This window comes from Calypte anna, chromosome 5A, assembly GCF_003957555.1.
Source record: "Calypte anna isolate BGI_N300 chromosome 5A, bCalAnn1_v1.p, whole genome shotgun sequence".
NCBI classification, from domain to species: Eukaryota; Metazoa; Chordata; class Aves; order Apodiformes; family Trochilidae; genus Calypte; species Calypte anna.
The window spans coordinates 6631460-6658090 of NC_044251.1; the positions used below are offsets into that span (position 1 = coordinate 6631460).

The 26631-nt window shown below is 37.3% G+C and overlaps 1 protein-coding gene across 1 annotated transcript in view; it reads left to right on the forward strand.

Annotated features, from left to right (window-relative positions):
* Positions 1–17014, forward strand: part of MYBPC3 (myosin binding protein C, cardiac) — a 58720-nt gene extending 41706 nt beyond the window's left edge. The window contains exons 26-35 of the mRNA XM_008498254.2: positions 892–1026; positions 2174–2341; positions 3700–3788; positions 8677–8872; positions 10347–10486; positions 11687–11846; positions 12402–12538; positions 14884–15070; positions 16284–16326; positions 16823–17014. Coding sequence (XP_008496476.1) covers positions 892–1026; positions 2174–2341; positions 3700–3788; positions 8677–8872; positions 10347–10486; positions 11687–11846; positions 12402–12538; positions 14884–15070; positions 16284–16294 — 1223 coding nt within the window. The 3' untranslated portion in view covers positions 16295–16326; positions 16823–17014. The remainder of the gene's footprint in view (positions 1–891; positions 1027–2173; positions 2342–3699; positions 3789–8676; positions 8873–10346; positions 10487–11686; positions 11847–12401; positions 12539–14883; positions 15071–16283; positions 16327–16822) is intronic.
* Positions 17015–26631: the final 9617 nt, after the last annotated feature.

Genomic DNA, 26631 nt, shown 5'->3' on the forward strand with positions numbered 1-26631 from the left:
AAAATAGATGTTCATTTCATAATACATACACCCAGAGTATGCCAGACATAGGTTCCTTAAACACGATTGCTTTTATGCCATATGTGCAAAGTTTTATGTTCCAGCACTTTAAATGTTAATTTGAAAAAGGTAACTTTCTCTTTGCTTTTTGGAATCAACTACTTCACATCTGTAGCATTTGTGTGTATTTGGGAATCTCTTGCAATGGTTTTCCTGGATTGTTTTTTAATTAGTAGGCAACAGCCGTACTTAAGAAGACTGAATTCAGGGAGCAGTCTTTTTAAAACACAGGTTTTAAAAGATCCATGACACTCATGTCCTGAAAACGTAAGAAATTGCTATATCCAGCTGAAGTGAAAATTCTTCAGTCCCAAAATACTTTTCTCAGCCATGTCTTTGTTATAAATGTGCAAATCAGAGCTAGTGTTTCTGTAAACATGTAGTCATAACTCTTGGTCATTTTTCCCTACTGTTAGAGGAAAATGAGCCACTGATACATTTGGTCTTCTGACTCTGTCAGTTTTATGTAATTACACTCAGGGTCTAAGTACAAACACAAAGTGTATACCTTTTAATTTCTAAGCTTTTCTACAGACTTCTGATGACAATTCAATTCCTTTCTACAACTCTTCTTTTTTTATTGGGTTTCACTCACAAGGGAACACAGGTGAATAAGAAGTACTATCTCAACCTCTTGTCCCCCCCCATTACAGGAATCTTATGCTACACTTCTATTAGTATTAGGCATCAACATTTTACAGCTCCATTTTGGCTAAATTTCTTTTATTGAAACAGATAGCAATCTTTATTCAGCTACTGATCACTCCTTCTTTGAATTCTCACAGTGACACTGCTGTTGCTCAGGATTAACTTCTACATACTTCCTTATAGCTCCTCCAAGTGAACCAACTCACTTCACAGTGGAAGATGTTTCTGACAGCACTGTTACCCTCAAGTGGAGACCCCCTGAACGGATTGGAGCTGGGGGATTAGATGGTTATATTGTGGAATATTGTAAAGATGGATGTAAGTAAGCACAAGTACTAAGCAGCAGCAGCAAAACAGTATTAAAATACTACAGCTGCAAGAGCTTCACTGCAATACTCAAATAAATTAACCCTATGCAGCATATTAAGTTTGAAATCTAATCTATAACTAACGTCCTTGCCAATTATGACCAGACATATCACAACATGACTGTAAAACCATGAAAGCCATCAACCAAAATGTGATCTTCACAAATCATAACCTTTAATTCAGGAAAGTACTACAAAAACATCAGTGCTGTTCTATAGTCACTATACTTTTGTAGCATTGACAAATTACATAGCCCTTAAAAACAATATATATGATGTTAACAACATCAGTCAAACTTTCAAGTAAGTGTTAGCTTTTCTTATTTAATACTTAAGTCTAACTGCAACATAATTACAACCCTCAATTTACTGTGATACTACATTAACACATTTATGTCATAAAAGTTAATTAATAATTTACATCATGACATTTTCTCTGACATTGAGCTCAGTGGCCCTATAACCTAAACTATGGTTTTTATAGGGTTAATTTTATTAAGAAGTAATTCATAGTCTTTAATGAGATATGATCATGGAATTACCAGAATCCTTCACAGATCATCATCACAGAAGAATGATTTTATCAATCGTATCTCTATGTCATTTGAATAACTAAGGAAGCCCTAAGAATTCTCTTGTACAGTGTCAATTCATAAGTCTAATATAAATTCCAAGAGTTATATGCTCTATTATTTTTTTCAGCTTATGTGGCTCTCACCAATCTATTTGGACACCTGCAGGAGATACACTTATTCCAAGAAAAAATTAAATTAAGGCTTCACTTTCTTGCTAAAAATACTTCCAAAGTTCTCCCCTCCTCTCTTGCTAATGAAAATAAACATAGAGAAGCCTCACAGCTTTAACTCCATAAAACAGAATGCCAAAGAAACCATTCAGAGATTATTCCCTTATCCTTAGATAATTTTAATAAATAAAGTGTATTTACTCTTTAACTCCTCTTTAAAAAACATTATCTAGATCCAGGCTTCTTTTTCCATCTTAGTTTATGTTATCCTAACACAAATTTACATTCAACTGTAGGCAAGGCATCAGTTTGGAAATAATAATATATTAATATGCAAATCCTGTCCTTGCAGCTTCTGAATGGATGCCAGCTCTGCCTGGCCTGACGGAGCGTACGTCTGCCCTGATCAAAGACCTGGTCACTGGGGACAAACTCCATTTCCGTATCAAGGCCATCAACTTGGCTGGAGAGAGTGGAGCAGCAATCATCAAAGAGCCCATCACTGTTCAAGAGATCCTGCGTGAGTATCTGGACACAATAATTTCCTCTATTTCCTCTGACCAGTATTCTAATTCTGTACAGCTGCTGGAAGGCTAAGGGAATAACAAGCCTGGGCCTTCTGAGAACAGTCACCAAACAGCTCTTTCAGTTTTATTAGGTGCCTACCTTTTCTGATTCTGAGAACATTACTCCACTGTCCAGACCTTATATTTCTATTTCTAAAGTATAGCTCTTAAAACAAAATCCTACTTCTTGCTTTCAAAATATGGACATTTCACCACTTGTAATAGCCCTTTCTGCTTAAGAGACACATTTTTTAATATATAGCTCTCTGCTGGAAAAGTTATACTGCTGCAAAAATATATGCCTGCTACAGCAAGAAATCCATTAAATAAAAATAATTATCTGTACTTGATCATCCTAGGTTATTAATTAACACCCTGTGTACCACCCACCAGCAGTAGATTTTAAGTCATTTGACTGGAGTCCAAATGATATCAAGAGCTGCTAATAGTGGATTCCTCAACCTTGACTCACACAAAGTGTCTGCCAGAATCTCACTGACAGTAAAATGACTGAGTGTAAATGAAATTAAGTTGTAATACATCTCAAAATCAAATGGACATGAAGACAGATACTCCAGCTGTATGCTAAGAAATTATTTCTGCAAGCAACTAGTAACAGAATACGGAACACAGGGAGAGCATCAAAAACTTTCCAGTGAGGTAGAGGAAAGCAGAGACCAGATGAAGAAAAACCATGAGCTACAGTCCTATTTTTGTTAAGGAAAAGTAAGTTGAAGTCTCATTGTAATGAGATTCTAGTACTTTCACCTCAGAGAAAGAACTAGAACTGCACAGCTGTAAAGGTAAAGGAAATATGTTGATTGTTCTGCTTCCTGAGTCAGGCCATAAATATCTCCAACTGGCAAACTATAAGGAGCTGCAGTAGCAAGATAGCAATAGATTAATCACAGCCTACAGTCATTCTCACTCCAATTAACCCTTTGTGCCATCCTTTCTACTGAACTGATAGTTCTCTAAAGAGACAAAATCTGCAGAGAAGATTCACAGCCAAACTGAAGTTGCTCAAAGCTGGCATTTCAGATGTGACAGTTCCACAAATCCTGCTGTCAACAAAATCTGCTCAGCTGGAAATCTGTAACTGAGATTTTTTACCAAATTCGTACCCATTAGTCAAATCCATTTGAAAGTACTTAGAGAATTATTCCCTGACTGTATAAACAGCATTTGCACAATTTTCTTACACTTATAAGTATCCAATCCTTTCCTCTTTGGTGTTTTGTCTTATCCATCCTGTGAGTAATATTTCAAATTCTGGAAAGCTTTGCATTAATGTACTGATGTTTAACTGCAGAGCGTCCCAAAATCTGGCTGCCACGTCAGCTCAGACAGACTCTGGTGAAGAAAGTGGGTGAGACAATCAATATTGTGATCCCCTTTCAGGTACGTGAAAATTTCTGTTTTGTCATGGTGATTTATCATTACTTTAAAGTTTCCTTTGTGCAAATTACCATTGCTTTACTGCTTGGGCAGATTACATAAAGTGTGGCTGATTGTTTTTTGTTTAAAAACAACCTCCCTGAAACATTAAAGAAAGGGAAAAAAATAAAAATTGATCTTTTTGCAGTCACAATTTTTTTAGAGTCAAAGTATCTGCCATAATCCTTCTTTTGGGGGAAAGAGAAAAGGTAAGTGCTGTAACTAAGTGCAAGCCCACTCCTGCTTATTGATCAGAGGATGCATCTTAAAGAAAGAAGTACACAAAAGTGTAAAAATTCAACCAAGTATTCTTCTGAAGCCAGGGTCCATGATGGGCAACTTCTTTGCCAAGCATATGCTCATTTCTGAAAGGCTGACTAGAAAAATTAAAGGTTTATATATAAAAAGAATGTCAAAATTGGGTCCATATAGAAACTGTGTGTATACAAGGAGCAGCTTGGGTCTTACAGTACATGAGCTTAAGGTGTAAAAAGCACAGCAAGCCAAGGATTACCAAGAGTGTATGTGTGCATCTGCTGCTATGGGATGCACAAAACTGCTACAACATCCACGCAGACTGACCTAACCAGTTACCCTGTCTCTGCATTTTCTACCACTGTGTAAGCAGCTATAACAACATGCAGTTTTCCAGATGTAAGACTATAATATCAGTGAAAGAATTAGTGTGTGAAAGGAAAAGGTTTTCAGAGTGACACACAGGAAAAGAAACTGTAAATTCTGGCTCTGACAGAGGTATCCTCAGTAATAATAGGTTTATCATTTAATCTTGTCCTCATTTATAATTTGAAGAAACTAAAATTTCCCTCTGGTCTTGGTTTATTAGTGAAGACATTTGAAATTCTCATGTAAAAGATGCTGGAGATAGGTAAAACATTTTTTTCAGCAAGGGAGATCTATATGCACGTTACCTATAATATTCTTTGGTTTGGGCAGCATCAGTAGGAAAAAAAAGAGTCTATAAAAGAGTCAAATCAATGTAAAATAAAATAAAGGTATTTCGCTCTCTGGCTACTGGGTTACATGGAAAGCTGCTTTTAACTGACTTAACTTGCATGAGCAGTCTACTCACTTTGACATAATGACAAGCTTATATTTTTCTTTCATGTTTCATATCTCCAAAATTGCCAAACTGGACCCTTCACTGAATTCTAATTACATGCAAAATTCAAGATTTTACACATGATATATCTATGTTATGTTTAATAAATTTTTTAAGACTTACAAACAGATATTTATTACTGTTTTGATATCCAAGTTGAAGAACATTTACAAAAATTTGACAAGTTGATCCATAAGCCCAGGAACTGATAAAAGTTTGGGATTTCATAGATCTGTCTGTTACATCCCCCCTGTTTCACCATCTTCCCAGCATAAAATTCCACCACTTCTCTTTAGAGCAGCCTTACTGCAGTATTCCCTGAGATGTGCCAGTTCTTCACCCTCCTCCCCTAGGCAGTCCCAGCTGACATGTCCTCAGCTCCCCAGGCCAGAGAAAGTACATGTAGCAACTAATCCAGAGCTTTGCTTACCCTGCCTGACCATTCAGCTGTTGCCAGAGAAAGTGGATAAAGACCAAGTCTTCTCAGACTTTTCCTTGGTGGTGATACTAACTGAGGCTTTGGTATGTCACCCTGTCCTGGGTGTTCACAAAACTGGCCTAAACTAATCTCAGGGATTTCTAGTGCACTGTCAAATCAGCTGAAATGTACAAACAGATTGAAAAGTTATTTGAGTAGCTGGCTGATAGACAAGTCACGTGTTGGTATATACACAGCTCCTAAAAGGAAAGGCTAACAAAATGCTAAAATCTATCCATCAACACCAAATTTTAGCCTGAGGAAAAAAACAGAGGATTGTCACACAGGAGATATTTTTTAAATTAATTAAATTTGTAGCAGTGTTGATTTGCAACAGGTTATAATTCTCAATGTTGCAATCGGTATTTAGAATATGCAAAACTGAGAGGCTTTCAAAAACAGGAAAGCAGAAAGAACATTTCACTTTACATTTTGAATATGTTTATATCACCATTTCTATTTTGTGTACTAAAAAAAATAATAAAAAAATCAAAACCTCTTAGAAGATATGATTACAATCTTCAAACTACAGAAAGAATACAGGAGAAACTACATAAACACTGGGATTACTGTGAACCCTGATCTATGGAACACAAGCAGGCAGAATATTATCTAACCAAAATGTAAGACAGTGTCTTCTACTCTGCAGGGCCAGTGATCTCTGTAGTCACTACTGTACCATTTAAAACTGAATTTCTATTAAATACCTTTTCAAGGTATCCTGGGCTAAATGTTATTTGCAGATCTATTCAGATCTTCAGCTTAAAATGTACAGAAATGACAAATACAACATTATTACCATCCTTCTTTCAGCAGAGTGCATTAAGGAAGTTGGAAAGGAAGGGATTTAGTGCAGTCAAATTGTTTCAAAATTAGATAAGAACATGATTGAAGGGATATTGTGTGCTATTAGAGGACAAAGTTCACAGTATTACCAAGCAGTCTTCTTGCCCATCATGTATCTGTGAATATAAACATCTAAAAGCATTTAAATTCATTCTTCCCTGTCAGTAAACTCCCTGAAGTTTATCTGATGTGCTACTTACCCTCTTTGTCACTCACTGTTCTCTCTCGGATTACCTATTACACATTGCAGAAATCTAATCCTTCAAGACAGGTATTAGGAACATGCTTTCTATGTGTTTATGCTTTTCACAGTCTATAAATATAAGAGTATATGATAACCAACACTTTGAAGGCTCGCAGTCTTTCAGTGGCACTCACAGCACCCCAAAAAAGGAGGTGCTGGCAGTGAACACATCTGAGCAACCACACTAGAACACCAGCAGCAGTAAGGCTTGATTTATAGTCCTGATACTTCTTATGCTAAAGGTAATGCTATCACTTCTCCTGCCCTTTTTTGCCAAGATATTTAAGGCCAGATCCTCGATTCACCACATTACTCAGTCTATCAAGAAATATTGAATCTTGTCTGAAAACCTAGCCAAAAGTATTTGTCTTGACAAAGTAGAAATTTAAATAAAATCTCCATATAATTATACCATTTTATATAGACCGTTTTTATTTGGAAAGCGTTCCCTTGGCCAAAGTTTTCAAGCAGAATCCTCATATAATTAAAAAATATACATATATGTGGAAATTAAAATAATCAGTTCTTGTCCAGCTCACCAATAATCAGACATGGATATAGAATGAAAGCAAAAAACAAACAAACAAAAAAGAAACCACCACAACACATCCTTTTATTCCTTCAAGAAATTCTACTATAACTTCCAGCTAAAGAAGGGAACCCGTTTTCCTTCTAATAGGTTTTCATGAGAGCCCTATGAAATGAGAGTAGAGTGAAGGTGCACTAGAACCAGGCAAAATAATCTCACATCTAATACTTGAGAGCTAAAGTCCTGAGACCAGGTCCAGAAGCATCACTCATTGAAGTTTTATTTAATGTAAAATCAATTACAACACATAGGATGATTTAGATGCCAGAGAAAAGACCATCTATTAAAGAACAGAAACCTCGGGGTGTTTTAGAAGCCCTTTCAGGTAACTTTGGACAGATCTTAGCCTGACTCATAAAAGAAGCTTTTCTGTAGTAAGAAAAAATAAAATAATGCTGCTCAGTTTCTGAGCAAATGCCAGACAAACCTGAAAAAAAGCTGCAACAAAACAGAGAATAATTTTTATTCTGCCTACCTTTTGGCACCTAAACTAAGAGTCTATATATCCTATCTCCCTCTGTAGCCTAAGGAAAAAGATATAGTCTTCCATATTCAAAATATGTTCCAGACACCCTGTGAACTGAGGACCCTTCGAGAGATGCTTTCTCTGCTGTTTACCAGACATGGAGGGGAGTCTGTGTCTTAATTTCAGTGTTTTAGGCTTCAGTTGCAGAGCAGCCTAAGCTTTCCCTCCCCTCTTTTAGGAGCTACTTCTGCCTTCACCTCACCCTGTGCTGCCCTGTTTCACCAGCTTTATCTAGTAGAAACTTAAAAAAACCCCACCAAGCTATTTTTGATAGGTTGTGATTAAATACAATATGGTGCTTTTCTGTTTTCTTGGGATTCTTGGTTTGGAAGTGTACTATGGAAGTAGCACTCAAACAACTTTTGGAGAAGTAAATATTACCTGCAACTTTTGCTGGAAATGTCTGAGCAGCAGGGACATAAACCACAGATATCTTACTGATATCACATCATCTTCCACAGGGGTAGCAACACTGACTGCTTAGCTTAACAGGCACCAAAATAATTTTTGCACTGCAGAAAAAATTATAATCTTGAAGTCTTGGGGAGTGAAACTTACTATATAAGATTTTTTAAAATCTTTAAAATACCTGGTATTTTAAAATACCTGGTATATTAAATATACCTGGTAAAATCAAGTATTTTAAGAAAGGGAGGAGAGGTGGGGAAAAAGCTAACAAATTCCTCAAATGTTAAAGACTTCTGTTCCTTGAGAATAATCAGACTGAGACAGATCCACTGCTGGCTTCCAGATGCCTAGGAAAGAGTATCAGAAAGTATCTTTCTTCTGGAATTTTCTTCAGTATATCAATCTGCTAACTACAGTTAATTGGCATTCTCAGGGCATAGTACCACTGAACCACACAGATGGGAGCAAATACTTATCTACAAAAAGCCAGAAATTGCAAAGTATTTAGCTAATTTACTACCTCAACACTGAATAATAAATTAGGCTTTCTAGACTTCCAGGTGACCAAAAAAGAGGAAAACAAACAATGGAAATTTATTATAGCCTAAAAGAATAATCATCCTTTTTTGCTTCCTCTTCAGGGTAAACCAAGACCCAAAATCACTTGGATGAAAAATGGTCAAACTCTGGACTCCAAAGATGTGGGAATTCGGAACAGCAACACAGACACAATCCTTTTCATCAGAAAGGCAGAACTTCATCACTCAGGAGAATATGAAATCACTCTTCAGATAGAAAACATGACTGATAAAGTTGCAATAACAATACAAATCGTAGGTAAGAACCTGGTAACAATCAAAATTAAGCATATCATACAGAACACAATCATGGGAGAGAGATTATTTGTATGTCCCATAGTTCTTGAGGGATTTTTTTTTTCCCCACATGATTTGATCCCATAATTTTTAATGTCTAGCTCTAGTTTCAGAATGCAAATATTCTTTTGTAAGGAATTTCAGTTTATGTGCATGTACAACTACGTATCTGGTTTGGTTTGAGTCTCTCTCCTGATGATCTCATTTTATATTCACACGGTTCTGTATCAGAGAGAACATTTATTACCATTTCTTCACCTTTTACATTCTAATCAAGATTTTATAGCCTTTAGTCACACTTCAGTGATCAGCAAATTAAAGGAGGAAAAAAAAGGTTAAAGTTAATTATAAAGCAGTCTTTGATTCCAAAGTATGCCAGTGGAAAGAATTACCACATTATGCTTTGCCATAGAAAGGGACAGTTCTCCTGATAGTAATTTTTTTTTTCTATTTACTGGTTTGCATATGCTTTTTTAAGGAAATCAATTACAAGCAATCTATAATTACATTCCCTTGTGCTTTGCTTATCTCCAACTCATGTCCATCACATTCTTGCTATTTCATTCATTTTCCAACTTAGTTACAAAAAGGGGAAACAGTTTCCATTCAACTATCTTGAATGATCCCTAACTATCCTTCTCTAACTCACAAGACCATCTAGCTAGGCCTAATGATAACCTCCTGTAAGCAACAGTCTAACAAATCCCCAAGAGGAAGCAGCATCTTCAAATTAAACCAGACAGGAAGAGTACTTCATAAATGTAATTCAAATTATCCAGCATTTGACTAAACAACATTGGTGTAAATTGGAATTATCCTTAAGAGAAGAAAAATAGAACATTAATTGAGCATATATATTCTTATACAGATACGTATCCAAGTATTCTAAAATGGATGCAGTCTTCAGTACCTCTTTGAGAGTTTGTTCTTTTTCTAGTTATTAGAGAAATGTCACTAGTGGCCAAACTAACAAGTAGAGAATCAGGTATATTGGCAAATAGATGGCCCTCCTTAGCTGAGTCAAATATATACAGTTGCCCTTGCTGTTTAGATTACTGTCAGTAGATCTACACAGCTGAGAAACTGCACCGAGGTGACCAAGCAAATACTACACCTCTAGTAAAAGAGTTAATCCCACCCATCCAAGCCACACAAACTTCATATTCCATTTTAAGTAGTTTTTCTTGTTCCTATGTTGCTAATTCTCCCGTGCTGGCTATTTCTCAGTAGGTTTCAGGCCTCCCAGAAGGGTATTAAAAGCGTATTTGAAAATTTCCCAACTTTCCTGCTTAGTTCCTACTTCACATAAATCAAGTGTACTGCTATGGTACAATTATAGATTGCAATTAAGTTCTATTTTTTTGCTGCATGGGAGAAAATGACAAAGCTCATGTCCAGAGCCAAAAGCTATGGGTTTTTTCATGTCTCCTCTGCAGACAAGCCAGGTCCTCCTCAGAGTATAAAGCTTGTAGATGTCTGGGGATTTAATGCAGCCCTGGAGTGGACACCTCCAGAAGACGATGGCAACGCACAGATCTTGGGCTACACAGTCCAGAAAGCTGACAAAAAGACAATGGTAAGAAGTTGCACTGAGTCAGTGACTTTGTATAGAGTTTGAGCTATTTGCTCTGGGAACACAGAAACCTGAGGAACACAGCTGCATTTTTGACTCTCAGTTCTATGTCCAAGGTGCCCTATATTACATATCAGAGGGAGTTAAACACTGAAGAATAGAGTCTGAAAAGAATCAAAGGGCTACGTATACAACTGTATAAGATGCCCAGTAGAAAATGTCAAAATAGGCTCTGCTTTTGTCTTGTTGCTTCTGTGAAACTTGTCCAGACTTTCCACAGAGAGTGAACTCTTTTTATTATAATTAAATACATAATTAAATCAGACAAAATACATAAAAACTTAGTGCTTTTAATAGCTTTGGTACTCCCACCATTTCTGACAGTTGCAATCCATTTAATCATTAGGTTTATTTTTTAAAAACAAACTTACATATTTATATATGTATGTGTGTATCTGTATATACAGTCCCTCATTTTCACAGCTGGACAAACACAGTATCAGTCATCCTGATAGTATGCTCGAGCAACAATCACTCTTTGATCCTGTTTAATATCCTATCCAGATCAGTTTTACTCACATCATCATTCAAAAACCTTGTCAAAAAACCTCCCTGTAAACTCACGCATTTGCTTAAAATTCATAAATACTTGTTTGTAAAATAAATAACAGGCTGCTTTTATGGTTGCTGCTAGCCTGTCCCATTTCTGATGGTTCCTGGACAGATAGCTCTGCTCAGAAGGTGGAATCATTTTTTCATAAATGCAGGAAAAGACTGAAGTTGAGGCAGAGTTAGACTTGAACTCAGATGCTGGGCATAGTAGGGTATACACTGGGTGAGGTATGCGTGCCAGTCAAACAGTCTTTCTCATGGAATTCCCCAGCAAGCAGTCATGTTCTGAGGACATATACTTCATCAGATATGAGTAGGAGTAAAACATAAAGAGTCTGTTTTGTGGTTTCTGTTGTTTTGTTTTGGTTTGTTTTCTCCGAATGCAACTATTCATACCTCTATCAAACCAGGCAGAAAATAAAATAGGTCAGAAGACCTTCATGGGAAGCAAAATAATACTTATTTCACAGTCAAATGTTAAACACCTGTCAGCTGTCTTTTCTTTGTAGCAAGAAGGATCTCTCCATAGCAAAACTAGCCCCGTGTCTGACCTCTTACAGCACCTTTCTAAACAGTGCAGTCTTGTTACAGGAGTGGTACACTGTTTTTGACCGCTATCGTCGCACCAACTGTGTAGTATCAGACCTGATCATGGGAAATGAGTATTTTTTTCGAGTCTTCAGTGAAAATGTGTGTGGACTGAGCGAAGCTGCTGCAACCACCAAAAACCCTGCCTATATCCAAAAAACAGGTAACATTCTTCAAAACAAAGATCACAAAGGCCATTGAGTACCAGAAGTAACACACTGGTAAATGAAAAACACAGGATTACTAGATGCACCATTAGAAATATTTTTGTTAATTGGTAACTGGCTAGTAACTCGCACTTAAATAGTATTTAAGAGTCCTTATCTAGACAGACCTCTTGTAATAACAAAAACATGTGTTCAAAAATACTTAGTCATACAGTGTTCCTAAACTATATTGTCTTAAGAAAATAATACAACTGGGGAGAGAAGGGTATATTTACATGCTGGGGTTAAAAGTTTAAGATGCGTGTGGTGAGGACTTCCCCCGCAGACTTGTGGCTTTCATACTTTTAACAGAAGCTGAAAACTCATGATTTCCAGCACTTCTACTTTAACTAAAGCATTAAACATAAGGTGTGCTTTAGAGTGATTTTCAATATTTGTTACATGATAAATATCATAGCTTTGAAGGTTCACTAAATCACACAGGCAAACTGACAATTAGATTGCACACAATTCAATGACAGTTCTGAATATTCTGTTTCTTTGAATTACAGGCACCACTTACAAGCCACCCAGTTACAAAGAACATGACTTCTCTGAACCTCCTAAGTTCACTCATCCTTTAGTAAACCGTTCTGTGATTGCAGGCTACAACACCACACTCAGCTGTGCTGTCAGAGGAATCCCCAAGGTACAGATTACTCCAGTCATTGATTCTGTTCCAACAAGCCAAAATGCAGCCTTAGGATTTGTGCCTGTTCAAGTGTGGCAGGAGAGCAACACATTAAGAAAAAAGGAAAGGTCACCCAGTTATCTCCATTTACTGATGCTTAACCAGAAGCATGGTGCAAGGATCTGTGTGATTGTGCACAGAACCAGTGGGGCAATACAGGAAAGGAAACAGAGAAAAGGAGACTCATAGCTTATGGTACCACCATGCCAATGGAAATGTACCACTTGTACATAAAATCTACTCTCTGAAGAAGGTAAACATAAGGAAAAGTATATTCTCACAATGTATATTTTGTTCTCTTCAGTCTTTCAAGAAAACAATAGCTAATGTAATATACTGATCCATTAATCTAAATACATCCACAAAACTTTGTGAGAGACAGACTATTTTGTAAAGTTAACTAGAATAAGAATTTCTGTCACGGGTGAAGTTTTATGGCTTTTTTTTTTTTTTAATTTCACAGGAATATTTTCTCAGTCTAAATACATTTGTTAAGCCTCTTTAAAGAGTACAGAATGGTGTAATTTTTTGTTAGCAGAAACAAGCAGTAAAAACTGTATCAGCTAGGAGCTAAAATGAGGTTTCTCAAAAAAGGGAAATAGGCTTTTTGTGTACAGTGCAGGAATTTACCACAATATGACATAATCCTGTCATAAATTTAAACAAGAACAATCACAAAACATGCAGTACCCTCTCGCTCCTCTCCTTTCCTCATGCCTGCACCTGATTGCTACACAACAAAACATGTAAGTTAAATTCTCAAAGTTTAAAGAAATTGAAAAAAAAAAAAATAGCCTTAGTTCAATTGTTTGCTGCACTGGATGAACTCCAGACAAAACTACAAAATAAAAAGGAAACATATCCTCACAAATAGCTGCAAAAGAACAATAACAGTAGGTGCCTCAGCTCACATCCATCATGAAGTGACAGTGCTAGTAATTATATTCCCTCTTGCTTAACTGACCTCTGTGCATCTGTATCCACTTCATTTAGTTTCCAGGGTTTTAAGAGGATTCTGAGAACAGCACCATATTTTACAGGTGTTAAAAACAGCATCTGCAGGCTTTTGTATGTAAACTGGCTCTTCCCTCCACACTAGCCTGAAGGATAAAATAGCCCTCATCCTTCAGCACACCTAACACCCTTTAAGTAGATTTCCAGATACATTGCTGTACTTGCATTGCCCAAATCAACCTCGACAAAATGCTTCTCTGCCTACTGGAAAACTCTGCAAAGGGTCTTTTTTATAGAGGAGCTTATGTTGTTAGAGCTTTCAAATTTCAAATGACTATAAATTACCAAACATACCTCAGATATGATTGGTACAGCATAAAAAAGTTACCACTTCAAGCGCAGCCACTATTCATGTCCTGGTAGCAGTGCTGAGGTAAAAGACATATGGCCAGAAAAATAAAGAGGCTATGGGAAAAGAAGCAAAAAGCTTTGAGGCAGGAGAAAATCTGGCTGATATCTTTAAACAAATTAAGCATGGCAATGGAGATGCTCTGAACTGCATTATAGACAGGAGATGCAGAAGCTTTTCATGCACTCTATCAAACAACACAGTACTTCTGAAGAAGCAGATGTTAATTCTGAAAGCAAAGCAAATGAACACACTCTTTAAAGTCTGTTTCTTCACTATATATATACCAATGAGCTTGAAATGAACAAATTCAGTTTGCTTTTTCTTTTTTTTTCTAAAATTTAATCTATAAAAATTAAAGTCATATTTTCAGTTATCAGAAACAATGTCTTGAATTGTTACATATCCAACCACTTCAGAGATCAGATGAAGCCAACAGGAACTGTATTTTGAATTTTCTGAAGTTGCTAAAGATTTGCTAGATGGTTTGAAAACCCATTCTCAGCACAAACATTGTCATCCCAAGCTGGCCATCCAACATTCACAGACATTATGACTTTGAAAAACTGCAGCTTAGTTCCCCTTCTGTAAGATACTTTGAACATTCAAATGTATTTTAATGAGCACCATTAAACAACTCCTAAAGGAGTTAATTTGTAGCTGGTTTGTAAGCTTTTTTAAAAATTGCAATAAAATGGGGTACAGACCTACATTCTCTACATGCTGTTTGTACGTTAAAGAAAATACTGAACATTTGAATTATTAGTTTAGTGAGTTTGTACTGAATGAGAAGGTTCCTTGAAAAATTATTAACACTGCTGTGTAATATATATCCCTCATAAAGCATAAATCTTTGCTGGCTAAATCAAAGCTGTAAGACCAGTCACAAGTCATCAATTTACTACCTTCTATTTTAATATTCTTCTTTTGTGTTTTCCAGCCAAAGATATTCTGGTACAAAAACAAAATGGATCTCTCTGGGGATGCAAAATACCGGATGTTCAGTAAACAGGGGGTGTTGACCCTGGAGATCCGGAAACCCACCCCATTTGATGGTGGCTGTTACACCTGTAAAGCTGTTAATGAGTGTGGGGAAGCTGAAATAGAGTGCAGACTGGATGTCAGAGGTAATCAAACAAATCCTATGGATAACACTAATACTGCAATTAAGAAAGAGTAATAGATACCTATAAAGAGTTGTAATTGCCCTTTATCTAACCCTGACTTCTCTGATGATACATAAAAAGTTTGTTAATTACATGCACCAGCAAGGATGTGTTTTCCATTCTACACTGTGGCTACAGAATTAGGTAAATCAGGTCTGAAAGTGAACAATTTTTATGCTTCTGACAATATTTCTAGAGAAGATACCTAGTGCTGGAATAGAGGACTATCTACAAACACTGCATTGTGAATAATTTTAGTATTCTTCATGTTATACTATGTAATTTAAAGTTTTAAACTAAATCATAGAATGTCAGGTTTGAAGGGACCTCAAGGATCATCTGGGCCAGCCTTTGTAATATTATTGTTTGTATTATTGTTTATTGTATATAACAATGAATTATTGTTAATATTATTGTGTCTCAGCACCCTGTTGAGCTGAGACTTAAATTTTTAAAATTAAGTTCCAAATTAAAGCATATGCAAGAGGTAGTGTGCATGTTACATCTCAAACATTTTTCAGGCACTGACAATTTATTTGGTTTGCCAAAAGGGACAGTAAGAAGTTCATGACATGTTTATAACACACTAAGAAATCTTAGCTAAATATTTTTGGTAAAGCTGATACTAATGTATCTACTTGACAATCTGAACTTACATAGTGCCACTTTAATCACTGACCAAACCAGAAAAAGCTGTGAAAGCAACATGCAAAACAGCTGTTTATGGGAATAGTGATCTGCAAGGCAAGCCTGAACGCATTTCCTCCCAGCACACAGCTCAACATTTGACTCAATGCTAAGTCAGGAACGTGTGGGCAGCACAGCCTGCAGTGCTGGGCTCTAATATCCCCACTGGGATCTTGGTGGCAAGCAACTGAGCTGCCAGCCTAAGCTGAAACATCTCCCTGATCCATGCAGCAGCTTACTAAGACATGCTACTTTTAGTGCCTGGCTAACTCAAGTATTTCTGTTCAGTGCTGCAGGGAACAGTATTGACATGGTTCAAAGATTAACATTATCATTTTCTGAAGCTTGCTTTAGGAACACTAAATCTCCTTGAAATCATCAGAGGAAAGCAACTACTCTAAAGCTTCCGTATTTCACCTTCAGCATCAACTCCGAATTTAAAATTAGTATCCTTTAATATCGTATAATACCTTTTTTTTTTCTCCAGCATCTCAGTAAAACTCTGAATCTCAATCCATCTACAAGTCAAGGTATGAATCAAAATAATTCAGATGGATAAAGGAGCAATGGCTGGTTGTTTAGATAAAAGATTAAGCAGGTGTTAGATATTAATGTTAGAGAGTTTGAGAACCTTTGCAATGTTGGCTGGGGTGTGTGTTTACTTGTTTTGACTTCTGTTTGTTATTTCAATAATCACACTAAGAACACACTCCTGCAAGGTAATTTATTTGGTTTATTTTGAAGTCAGAATTTCATGGGTCTCAACCTTTAATACTACATGCCAGTGTAAAAATCTGTAACAACAAAATATTTTGTTGTCTTTCTTAACTCACTAAAAAAACTCCCTCTAGAAGACTGTTCTTTATTAACATGGAGCTAACTAGCAGCAGTAATCTATGTGCACTACTTTAACCAAGTAGAGTTGTAACTGCAATGTATATAGAAGTGCCTTTTTGATTTTCAAAAATGAAATATAATAAGGTAATGTATTTGACAACAAATCCTTCTCCCCATTCTCTGTTTCAGCATTGAAATGGAACTTGAAAAGAAGAGAACCGAAGAAATTAATGAAGGATAATTTCAGTTACACTGAAGAGTCCCATTCATCTTAAAATTAATTAAATATATGCATACTAGGAGGTGGCAGTGTCTTGTAGTGTCCTACTTAGCACATTTTCAGGCAACGTTTCCTTTTTCCATACATCTGTTTTTGTTACACTGGCCCCATCTCCATGTGAAGAAATTTAGGGAAATCAAGACAACTTTCCATAAGATACCTGAAAACACAAATGTGGCAACTGCCTGAATACCCAGTCCATTCCTTATGTCTGAAATGAACAAAATTCCTCACTTTTACCATTTTCTCCACTTGATCTTCTCAGAATTCTGATATTCTCCATTAGCTCAGAATAATTAAATACTAATTACTTGTAATACTTAATCATCTTTCTTTATACTGACCTCAGCCCAATAGAAAGTAGCTTTAATTTCTCCTGCTTTTACTGTCAGTGCTTGAAATACCCACTTCTGCTCTCTGGAGCAGATCTTTGCAGAACCCATCTGAAACACACCATTTGGGAAGCTCTGGCTAAACTCTCTAATCAGAACTGTTCTGATTTATAGAGAAAACAGTTACTTTAATAATTATTCCCTACTGGGTTTCTAGCTTTTAAAAAGACATCAACACGGAATTCCAGTTATGAGATGCTTCTGCAATCAATCATAGACATCATACTACAGACACAATTTTTTACATCAAATGAAGCAGTGAAAGATGAAGATTATTTGCACAAGTAAAAATTTCAAAAGAAAAAAAGCTTGTGATAACTGCAGTACCTTTACTGCCATCAAATACTACTGAAGGCTTTTGAAAGTCTATGAATGGAACATAAGTACTTTTGCAGATAATTTTGTCTAATCAAATGACACAGTAGCATTTCTGGCTTCTCACCTATTAGTTTGAACAGTATTTGGAGTGGGGTTTTTTCAGACCTGCAGTAGTTGTTAGTAGTTGTTCTGTCTGGAAAGTACTTTTTCATTATCACACTATGAGAGTAGGTGGGTAGCTAAATTAATCCAGGAAGAATCCTTTTGGAAGAATCAACACAAAGGAACTGAAATAATACTGCTCCCCCTCCTCCAACAAGCCAGTTGAGATGGGAAAGTGTGTCTGACACTGCATGTTAGTTGTACTGAACACAGAAATATGTCTTCATAATAAAAACACTGATGATAATGAGATCTCTATTATATCAGAATATGGATTATTATATCAGAACAAAGGGCACTACTCTTCTAAAACCAAAGTAAACTTATCCAAGGTTAACACTTGTCTGTTGCACATTGTTATTATTTAACAAATAAAAAAACATGGAAAATAAGTTTACATTGTTTTGTACTTCAGTCTTCTAAGCAAAGCTATTATTTAAAAAATAACACACACACCACACAGAGATGCTTTGTATTATAAAGAACGTATGACCAGAACACAGTAGACTGAAAAGATCATCCCTGCATCTGTGGGATAATATCTATTGAAAAACAGAGACCAAATTGCTAGATCTTAGATCACAAAAGACAGTTTCCTCTAAGGAGAGATAGGTGCTATACCAAATACATTCTATTATCAGAAAGGTGACTCAAAATGAGAGTAGACTTCCAGGCTGGGTTTCATGATCCATGCTGGTAATAACTAAATTACTTTAATCCAGATCTGATTAAAACTATATAAACTGCAGTTTGTTCTGAATTTATCTGGCAACAAACAAGTTCTCTCACAATTTTTCCCCATCGCACCTGAATGACTCCTTGACAAATAGTGGTTTAAACTTTCTTGTCTTGTGTGGATCTCCTTTGATGCAAAAATCACATGGACTTGTCTTTAAATATCACAGCAAAGATTCTTAGCTTCTAGTTATTAAGTACTGCTAAGTACTTAACTGTGCAAGGTAAGATCAAGAATAAAAAAATTATTTAACATAGGCCATAAAGTTAAAAAAAATTTCTCATCTAGCATTCTCTTTTCACATATTAAGATCCCTTCACAGCTGACAACTATCAAAAGCAATAGCCCTAATAAAGTCCTTCCAGCAGTTTTCCTGAGGGAAAACAAACCTCTTATTGCTCAAGTAAAAGATCCTTTCAAGTGAAAATCCATACATGTAACTCAGGCAAACATAACCTCTTCAGGCCTATGATTTCTACCAAGTTGGATGTGAAGTTGATTTTAACCCTCGATGCTACAATTGTAATTTAAAACCTACAAACTCACCTGCTTGCTGCTAGTTCAATGTACATACCTTTCCTTCAAAAAAATTATTACTAACTGCACACTGGGAACGGAGATACTTTAAATGCTTTGTATTAACATTCAGATGGCTCGGATGAAGTATAGGGCTGTTGCAGGGCATTAGCAAATACACAGTATCATATAGCACAGCAATAGTCAATCTAGCCCCAAACCATTAACAAACCCAAAAATATTAAGACAACAAATAACATTTTCAGTACTCCAGATAGCTCAGTTCAACCAGCATGGCATTGCCGGCTAGCCACTTAAACCCTTGGCTGACACTTCAGCCCATATAACACACACTTTAGACTACAGCATTCTACACATTTTACATACAGAATTCTTTTATGTTTCATCCTGTATTTCAGCACTGTTATGTAAAAATTAGAAGTAAACAATGTTTACTTGCTCCTGGCAATGGAAAGCTTCCATTAGTACTCTTCATAAAAAACACAAGATGGAATTAAACTGTCAAATGAAAGCAAATCTTAACAGGATTCCTTATCTCTTTTAGCTGCTTGAGATCACCTCTCTCTGCTCAAATTGTGGCCATTACTCTACAAGTAATCTACAAAACAAGGGTTAATGGTTGACCAATACTTTATAAAATGACAATAAAAGAGAAAAATATTGTATAAAGCCCAGGAGGAACTAATAGAAAGGCCAAAGCATAATATACATTAGTAAAACCATGGGATTTGTTTTTCAGGCTTCATTCTAAAACTGAGTAAACTTCTAAAAGGTGTAAAATTGACTCCTTCAAGTTAACATCAACTATTTCCTTATTTACTAACCTGATCTGAAAGCACAAAATGGAGCTTGTGGGTAGGATGCTGAGATCCAGAGCAGGCATATGGGAGGCAGGGGGGGCAACACCTGAACAATACCTACATAAATACCTGAACCATACCTAAATAAACACCTAGACAACACCTAAATAAACATATGAACAATACCTAAATAAATGCCTGAAGGAGTAGCGGCTGTAGCAGGATTTGAGGAGCACTTAAAATCTATCTCCCTCGAGGGCCACAGGTGGGAGATGACTGGCACACCTAAGCATTACCAGCACAGCACCCCGTGAGCCGGCAGCCTCCTCCTCCTTCTCGGGGCTGCCTAGTTTAAACCCCGCCGGGGCTCAGGGACGCCCCGGTGGCTGTGTAACAGCGCGGTCCCGGTCACGGCCGGGGCCGGACCCAGAGGTACGGAGCGACGGCAATGGCGATGGCGATGGCAGCTGCCGGCTCACGCCGCTTCCCGCCCGCCGGCACGCGGGCTGCGCAGTGGCGGTTGGGGCGCGGCTAACAGCTGCCTCGGGCCCTGGCACCGCCCCGTGAGCGGTGGGAAGGTCGTGAGGGGGAGCCTGGGGGGAACCGAACCCAATGTGGGGTGAGGAGGGAGGTAAAGGAGAACTGCATCGAATTGTGGGGTGAGGAGGGAGGTAAAGGAGAACTGCATCCAACTGTGGGGTGAGCAGAGAGGTATAGGGGAACCCCATGGAACTGTGGTGTGAACAGAGAGGTATAGGGGAACCCCATGGAACTGTGGTGTGAACAGAGAGGAGGGAGGTAAAGGAGAACTGCATCGACCTGTAGGGTGAGGAGAGGTAAAGGAGAACCCCATCGAACTGTGGGGTGAGCAGAGAGGTAAAGGTGAACCCCATCGAACTGTGGGGTGGGGAGAGAGCAGGGAGGTAAAGCACGCAGCTGGCTGTGGGTGAATTAACTGATGGTCCCCCGCGGAGATCATTAATTCTGCCCCTTAGCAAATGAGAAGTAGATCAGCTGGAGCTAAAGAAGCGAATAAGACTTCTCAGCACCCTGAAGTCACGGCAGTGACTGCGTTTGGTGGAGCTTGTAAACTCCACACATTGCCCTTGCTGCATTGTCTCAGTTTGGATGATGGCTTCAGTCAGTGCATGACCTGGCTTGAGCAGAAGCTGAGGATCTGTGTCCTGGCTTTGCTGCTGAAGTTACAATACCTTAGTGGCACAGTGGGGCAAAATGCAGATAAAATGGATTAAGCTGAAACTAATTCGACAAAATTATTAAAATGGCACTAAGTGCTTCACCTGTGATGAATGCTTCCTCTCCCTACAAGAGGCAACAGATCTATTGTTTTTCAGATTTAAACTTATTATATAAAAATGTACTCAAAAAGCAAATTCTACTATTTGAAAATTTTAGTCTAAAAAGGGGGTAAAGAGGTAACAGAGCTTTTCAGTTTTTACTGTAACAGAGTTTTTCAGTGGGCAAGACATATTTAAGAGAGCTCCAGCAAACGCCACCTGCAGGTTTCATTCCTTCTGAGACAGGGTTATTGTGCTGCCTGTTCCAAGGGACAACTACAATTGAGTAGCATGAGTAAGAAAATACTAGTGAATAGCATTTTTTCCTTTATTTAATCATACAATGGCCATTCAAATGACAGCAGCAAGGGAGAAGACATTTCTGGAAATCAGACAAGTCATTTATGTTGTATTTATCAGATAATCACTTTGGAATAAAACCATTATACACACTTAAGGGAGAGGTTTGTCACTAAAATACTGTCTTGGAGCAGGTTTACAAACACAAGCCGTTCCTGTCTCCTTACAGATGACTTTTGTAAAAACAGTCTGCTAAGATTAAAAATAGCCCCACTGATACCTTTCAAGTGCTTCCCAACCACAGATCTCTATTTTAGGGAAACAAAAGCTGTCAGTGAGATACCCTTTACTTGTCTTTGAGCAGGGTACACACAGCACTCTGAATAAGCACAACATCTTAAAACAAGTTGAACTGGTGAGAGTATAAAACAGATAAGAATGGCTTCATCTATCAGGTCCTAATATGGAAAAAATAGCCTGGCATCTGCTTTCTGTGCCAGACAGAAACATTGATAATAAGCAGCCCTAAAACTACAGATAACTGTCATGCCTAGAGAAACATTTCAGTCATAATTCTGTATTGGGATAGCTTTACAGAACACAAATAATCCAAAAAATTGACTAATGCATTATAAATAAAACATCAGTGGAAATGTTATATGAGGTAGGAAAAATAAGTAGCAAATGTGCCCCTTCGGTTCACCACGGATAATAATCTGAACTTGTTTTTATATATTTATGGTTCATTTAACAAACATAAACAGTATCATACATAGTTTTTACTGTTTTCCTTGGAAGTATAAATTGTGGGACCCAAATATATGAACCCAGGATGTGGATGGAAGTAACAACCTTCAGTAAGGTTGCATTTGCTTGGTATCTGTCATAAGGCTAATAATTGCCCCAGTAATCCAGATCTATTCCAGGAAATATGATCACAAGAACTAACTGCTAATACAACTCTTGAATGCAGTCGGGTTGTTTACTGCTGGTTTTCACACACCAAACACACAAAAAATATTGCTAAAAATTGCTGAAAATCCAAGCCTTTCTTGTGCTTTGTAGGTCATCTGTATGATGCCTTAAAAAAACCCAAGAACAGAAGGATTTTGATCGTTGGGAAGCTCTAAAAATTTATACCTGGTAGCAGGACTTGTTCTTCTTCACTGGTATAAGGGGGGCTAACAACTACATTTTTACAAAGCAGAATATTTCCTTTTATGATTTTTTGTTTCCTACAGACTATTTGTTGCTTTAGACACATTTCTTTTTAGTACCATTTCTAACAAGGGGTGTGGGGAAGAACTGCTGCTGGGAGTTACCACATAACAGCAGAAGTAAGACTGGAAATCTTTTCTGTTCCCTCTGTAGCACTATTCAGCACTTCACAAAAATAATTTCATTGAAATGTAGAGGGAGTAAGAGTGGAATGAGGCTGAGGGATGAAAGAAGGCAGCAGAGAGCTTGCTCAGAACAGGAGAAAGGAAGATGACAATGACTGGAAGCTGGAAGGGGGCAGAGATATGTTGAACAGGAGAAGAGAGAAGAGCACAAACCTGAACAGGAAAAAGGAAAAACACTAAGGGAAACAGATTGAGACATCTGATGAGAAATTGAGGTGCAGAACTGAGCCTTACTGGCAGAAGGGAGCATAGGCTAAAAAACTGAAAAAACACAAAGAATTCCAAGCAGGGAGACAGGTAAAAAGGAAGTAAGAGAGCACTTTGTTACCCAGACCACTGTGGATAGGACTGGCACTCACCAGAGTTAATAAGAGAAACTGAAATGGCAAGAAAAGAGCAGAAGGAATGGAAATACAGAACTGAGTTTCATGTACTTGAAGGAAGCAATTGTTTAGAGTTTTATTGGTGTTTTTCCTGCCACCACTTGTTCCTTTTTATGTACAGCTATTTTGGGAGAGGGGATTTCTATTTCTATGTAGGTCCTTAAACCACGTTTGTCACTATAGTAACTGTTGCCAGTAGAAGTAGGACTGTTTTCCCTTGCCTGTTGTATATATGGTTCTTTGGACTGATGCTTTGAAACAAAGTTAATCAATTCTTGAACTACTATGCTGCAGAAGTTCCAAAACATTGCACAGAAGTATACAGAAAATTACCTTGTAGTTTGCTATACTAAGCACATTTAAACATTAAATCAGGATTTTACTGACCTTGGTGTAAATATTGAACTGATTTTTTTCACAGCTGAGCACAGAATGTCTGAAAGAGGTCCTCTGAAGTTTGGTTTCTACTGCATTCAAACCTCATCTGTCACCAAAACCAAAGTTTTAAACCTCCAGATACAATGCTGGAAAAAAGGGTCCCCATACATACTGTTTCAAGCATCACCACATTTCTACTATTTTAATGCAACAGCCAAGCTGGGAATGGCAGCAGGAGCAGAAAGCTCCTGCTGCTCACAGGCAGCTTCCAGGCACTGTTACACAGCAGGGCTCTACGTGACCCCTTACTGCTGGCAGAAGGCAAGGAATACCACTCAGCTGGCTGGAAATGCCTTGCCCTCGTGAGAAGCAGATGCTTCTAGCTGTGACTTACAGAGGAGCAAGAGCCTCCTTGGCACTGCCTTTTGTCTGACAAGGTCATTTGCACAAAGCTTCTGCTCCTTGGTCCTATTACCCTCTTATTTAGGAACCAGGAGAGCCCTTTCACCAAACCTGGCTTGGACTTGGACTTGCTAAAGACCAGTGGGGTCAGGAGTTGAGCAGAAGCCCTTTCTCTCACAGAAGAAGAGCTCACCTCAGAGGCAACATCTTCTGACTCTCATTTATGTGACAGTCAAGGAGAACTGGGATGTAAATATTGTTCTCTGGGAGCCTAGCTTCAGTTTTCCATTTATTTCTGAATTAACTGGAAACAGAAGTCCATGCTTTAGGGACAAGCAACAGGTTTGTTCCCATTCTAGGCAACTGCTTCCTTACTAACAATACACTCAATGGTAACCAAAGGCACCTCCTCTGACATAAGCAGCATGATTCTAGCAATACCTTCATAACTGCTACATAAATGTTCCTAAAAACATTTATGGCTGTCTTAGAATCATAACCACATTTTTCCATACACTTTGAGAACCAAATAGCTGGAACCAAAATTCCTCATTATTTACATTAGTAGCAATTTTGCTTTTAAATGCCCAGATGAACATTTTCCTCCTACAAACTCTGCTCTTCTTAAAGTGTCAAAGTAGGAGGGTATAAATTATCTGAAGCAAGTAATCAGCATATAGGAAATTTGTACCATGGTTTTCTTAAAGTAATTAACCCATCCCTTCAACAGACATCTCTGGAAGAAACCTTGAAGATATCTTTAATAAATATCAGTAAGTATCACTGTGTGACACTCGCTTATGTTAAAACTTTTAACCTTTCAAATGTGGGCCCTCTTGTATCAGGGAATGACATGGCATTCACAAACAAAACAAGGACTTTTTTTTGGAATTTCACAATGGAGATCTGTGATGCAGAGGACAGATAAATGAGTAACCTTGGTTCCACTTTGAAAATTGCCAGGAACACAAACTCCAGTGTTTACAGAGAACAATAAATGGTCATTTTGAAAACCAACTTCCACAAACAAGGAATTGTACCAGAAAAAGAAACTTGTTCAGTATTAGCAAATACTTCAGTTTTAAGGCATGTTCATTAATTGTCACATTTGTCTAAGTGCCTTGAAAATATCACCAGTGCTAAAATAAAAAGGTTGTCATCTTGAAATACTCAAAAACTAAGACACAGGCTCCTCCTAGTGGTAGAAATGGAAGGATTGTTAATTTTGTTCTCAGTCTTCCATCACAATGTATAAATAATTATCATCTAGACTTCCAGTTGGTTCTGGAAGGTTTGGAAGCCTCTTACTGTTGCTAAGGAAGTCTTAGCTACAAATCAAAGTAAGTGGGGCATGAAAAAACACATGCAGAGCACTGTAATGATTTTTTTGCTCAGCAGTGAAGTTCACATACCTATTAATGCTGAGCTGTGACACAAGTGGAAAGGATGGCAGATTGAACTGGAGAAGACTTACACTTTTGTGCCAATTTTAAGTCCAGCTCTGGACTAATTTTTAACCTTCAGCTCTACGTTTGGTACCCAGAGAACAACACTGTGCATTTAGTAATGGAAACACTGCATGGCATGGTGCCTTTATCCCTTATCAATGCTTTACATTCTCATAGCTACCAGAACACCTGACAAATCACCATCATCAAGCAAAATATTTTGTATATTTCAATAATTTCTTCAATTTTGAAGTCACATCAGCTGCTTTCACCTACAGAACAGAGGTTCAGTGCCTGAGGTTTACTAATTCCTCCTTGACATCTAACATCAAACACTAAATATTTGGCCACATCTGTTCTTTAAAAAAATTCTGGCAAGACAGAGGGCCATTTTTATTACCAGGCCCTTTAAACATCTTATTCTGGACTGAAGTTCCTCAGCAGTCTAGAGTGTACAGTACTTCATGTAATATATGATTTTAACTCTCAGAAACATATAGTCACAAAAATACAGCTTCTGCAGGGAAATAAAGGAACTGCCAATAGTAAATTATGCTGCTCTAATACTACCCTTATAATTATTAATAATACTTGTAAAATAATATTTACTATTTAAAAATTAATATGGTCTAATTAAGTGGGACCCAGTATTGCAGTAGATGGAACATGTTGTAGAACAAAACGATTTCACCATGAACTGTACTTATAATACAATAGTACCAAGAATATTACAACTGCTAAAAATACAGATAATGCTCTAAGAAAATTTACAGTCTCATAAGACAAAAAAAAGAAAATAAATATAAAACAGGTTCATTTCAAGGTTTGCCAATTTCAGTTTTGCCCTTACAGTAGGAAAGCATAAAAAAATAGTTTACTTTTTGCTTTTATTTGTATATGTGGAAAAAAAAAATCCAGTATTTCATGGGTGTCTGTTTTCCCTATTTGGGTTTTTCAGACAGGTTTTGTTTTGTTTTAAAGACAAATTACATGGGTGTAATGACAGAACTTTGAACTGCTATGTGGAAAGAAATACAGATTTTACATTTATAGTCTTAACTTTTTCATTATTTGATAAATGTGTATGATGTATTTTGTATATAGTTACATAACCTCCAGAGTAAGTTGAATCAACAGAAAAGGGCAGGAGGATGGAAACAG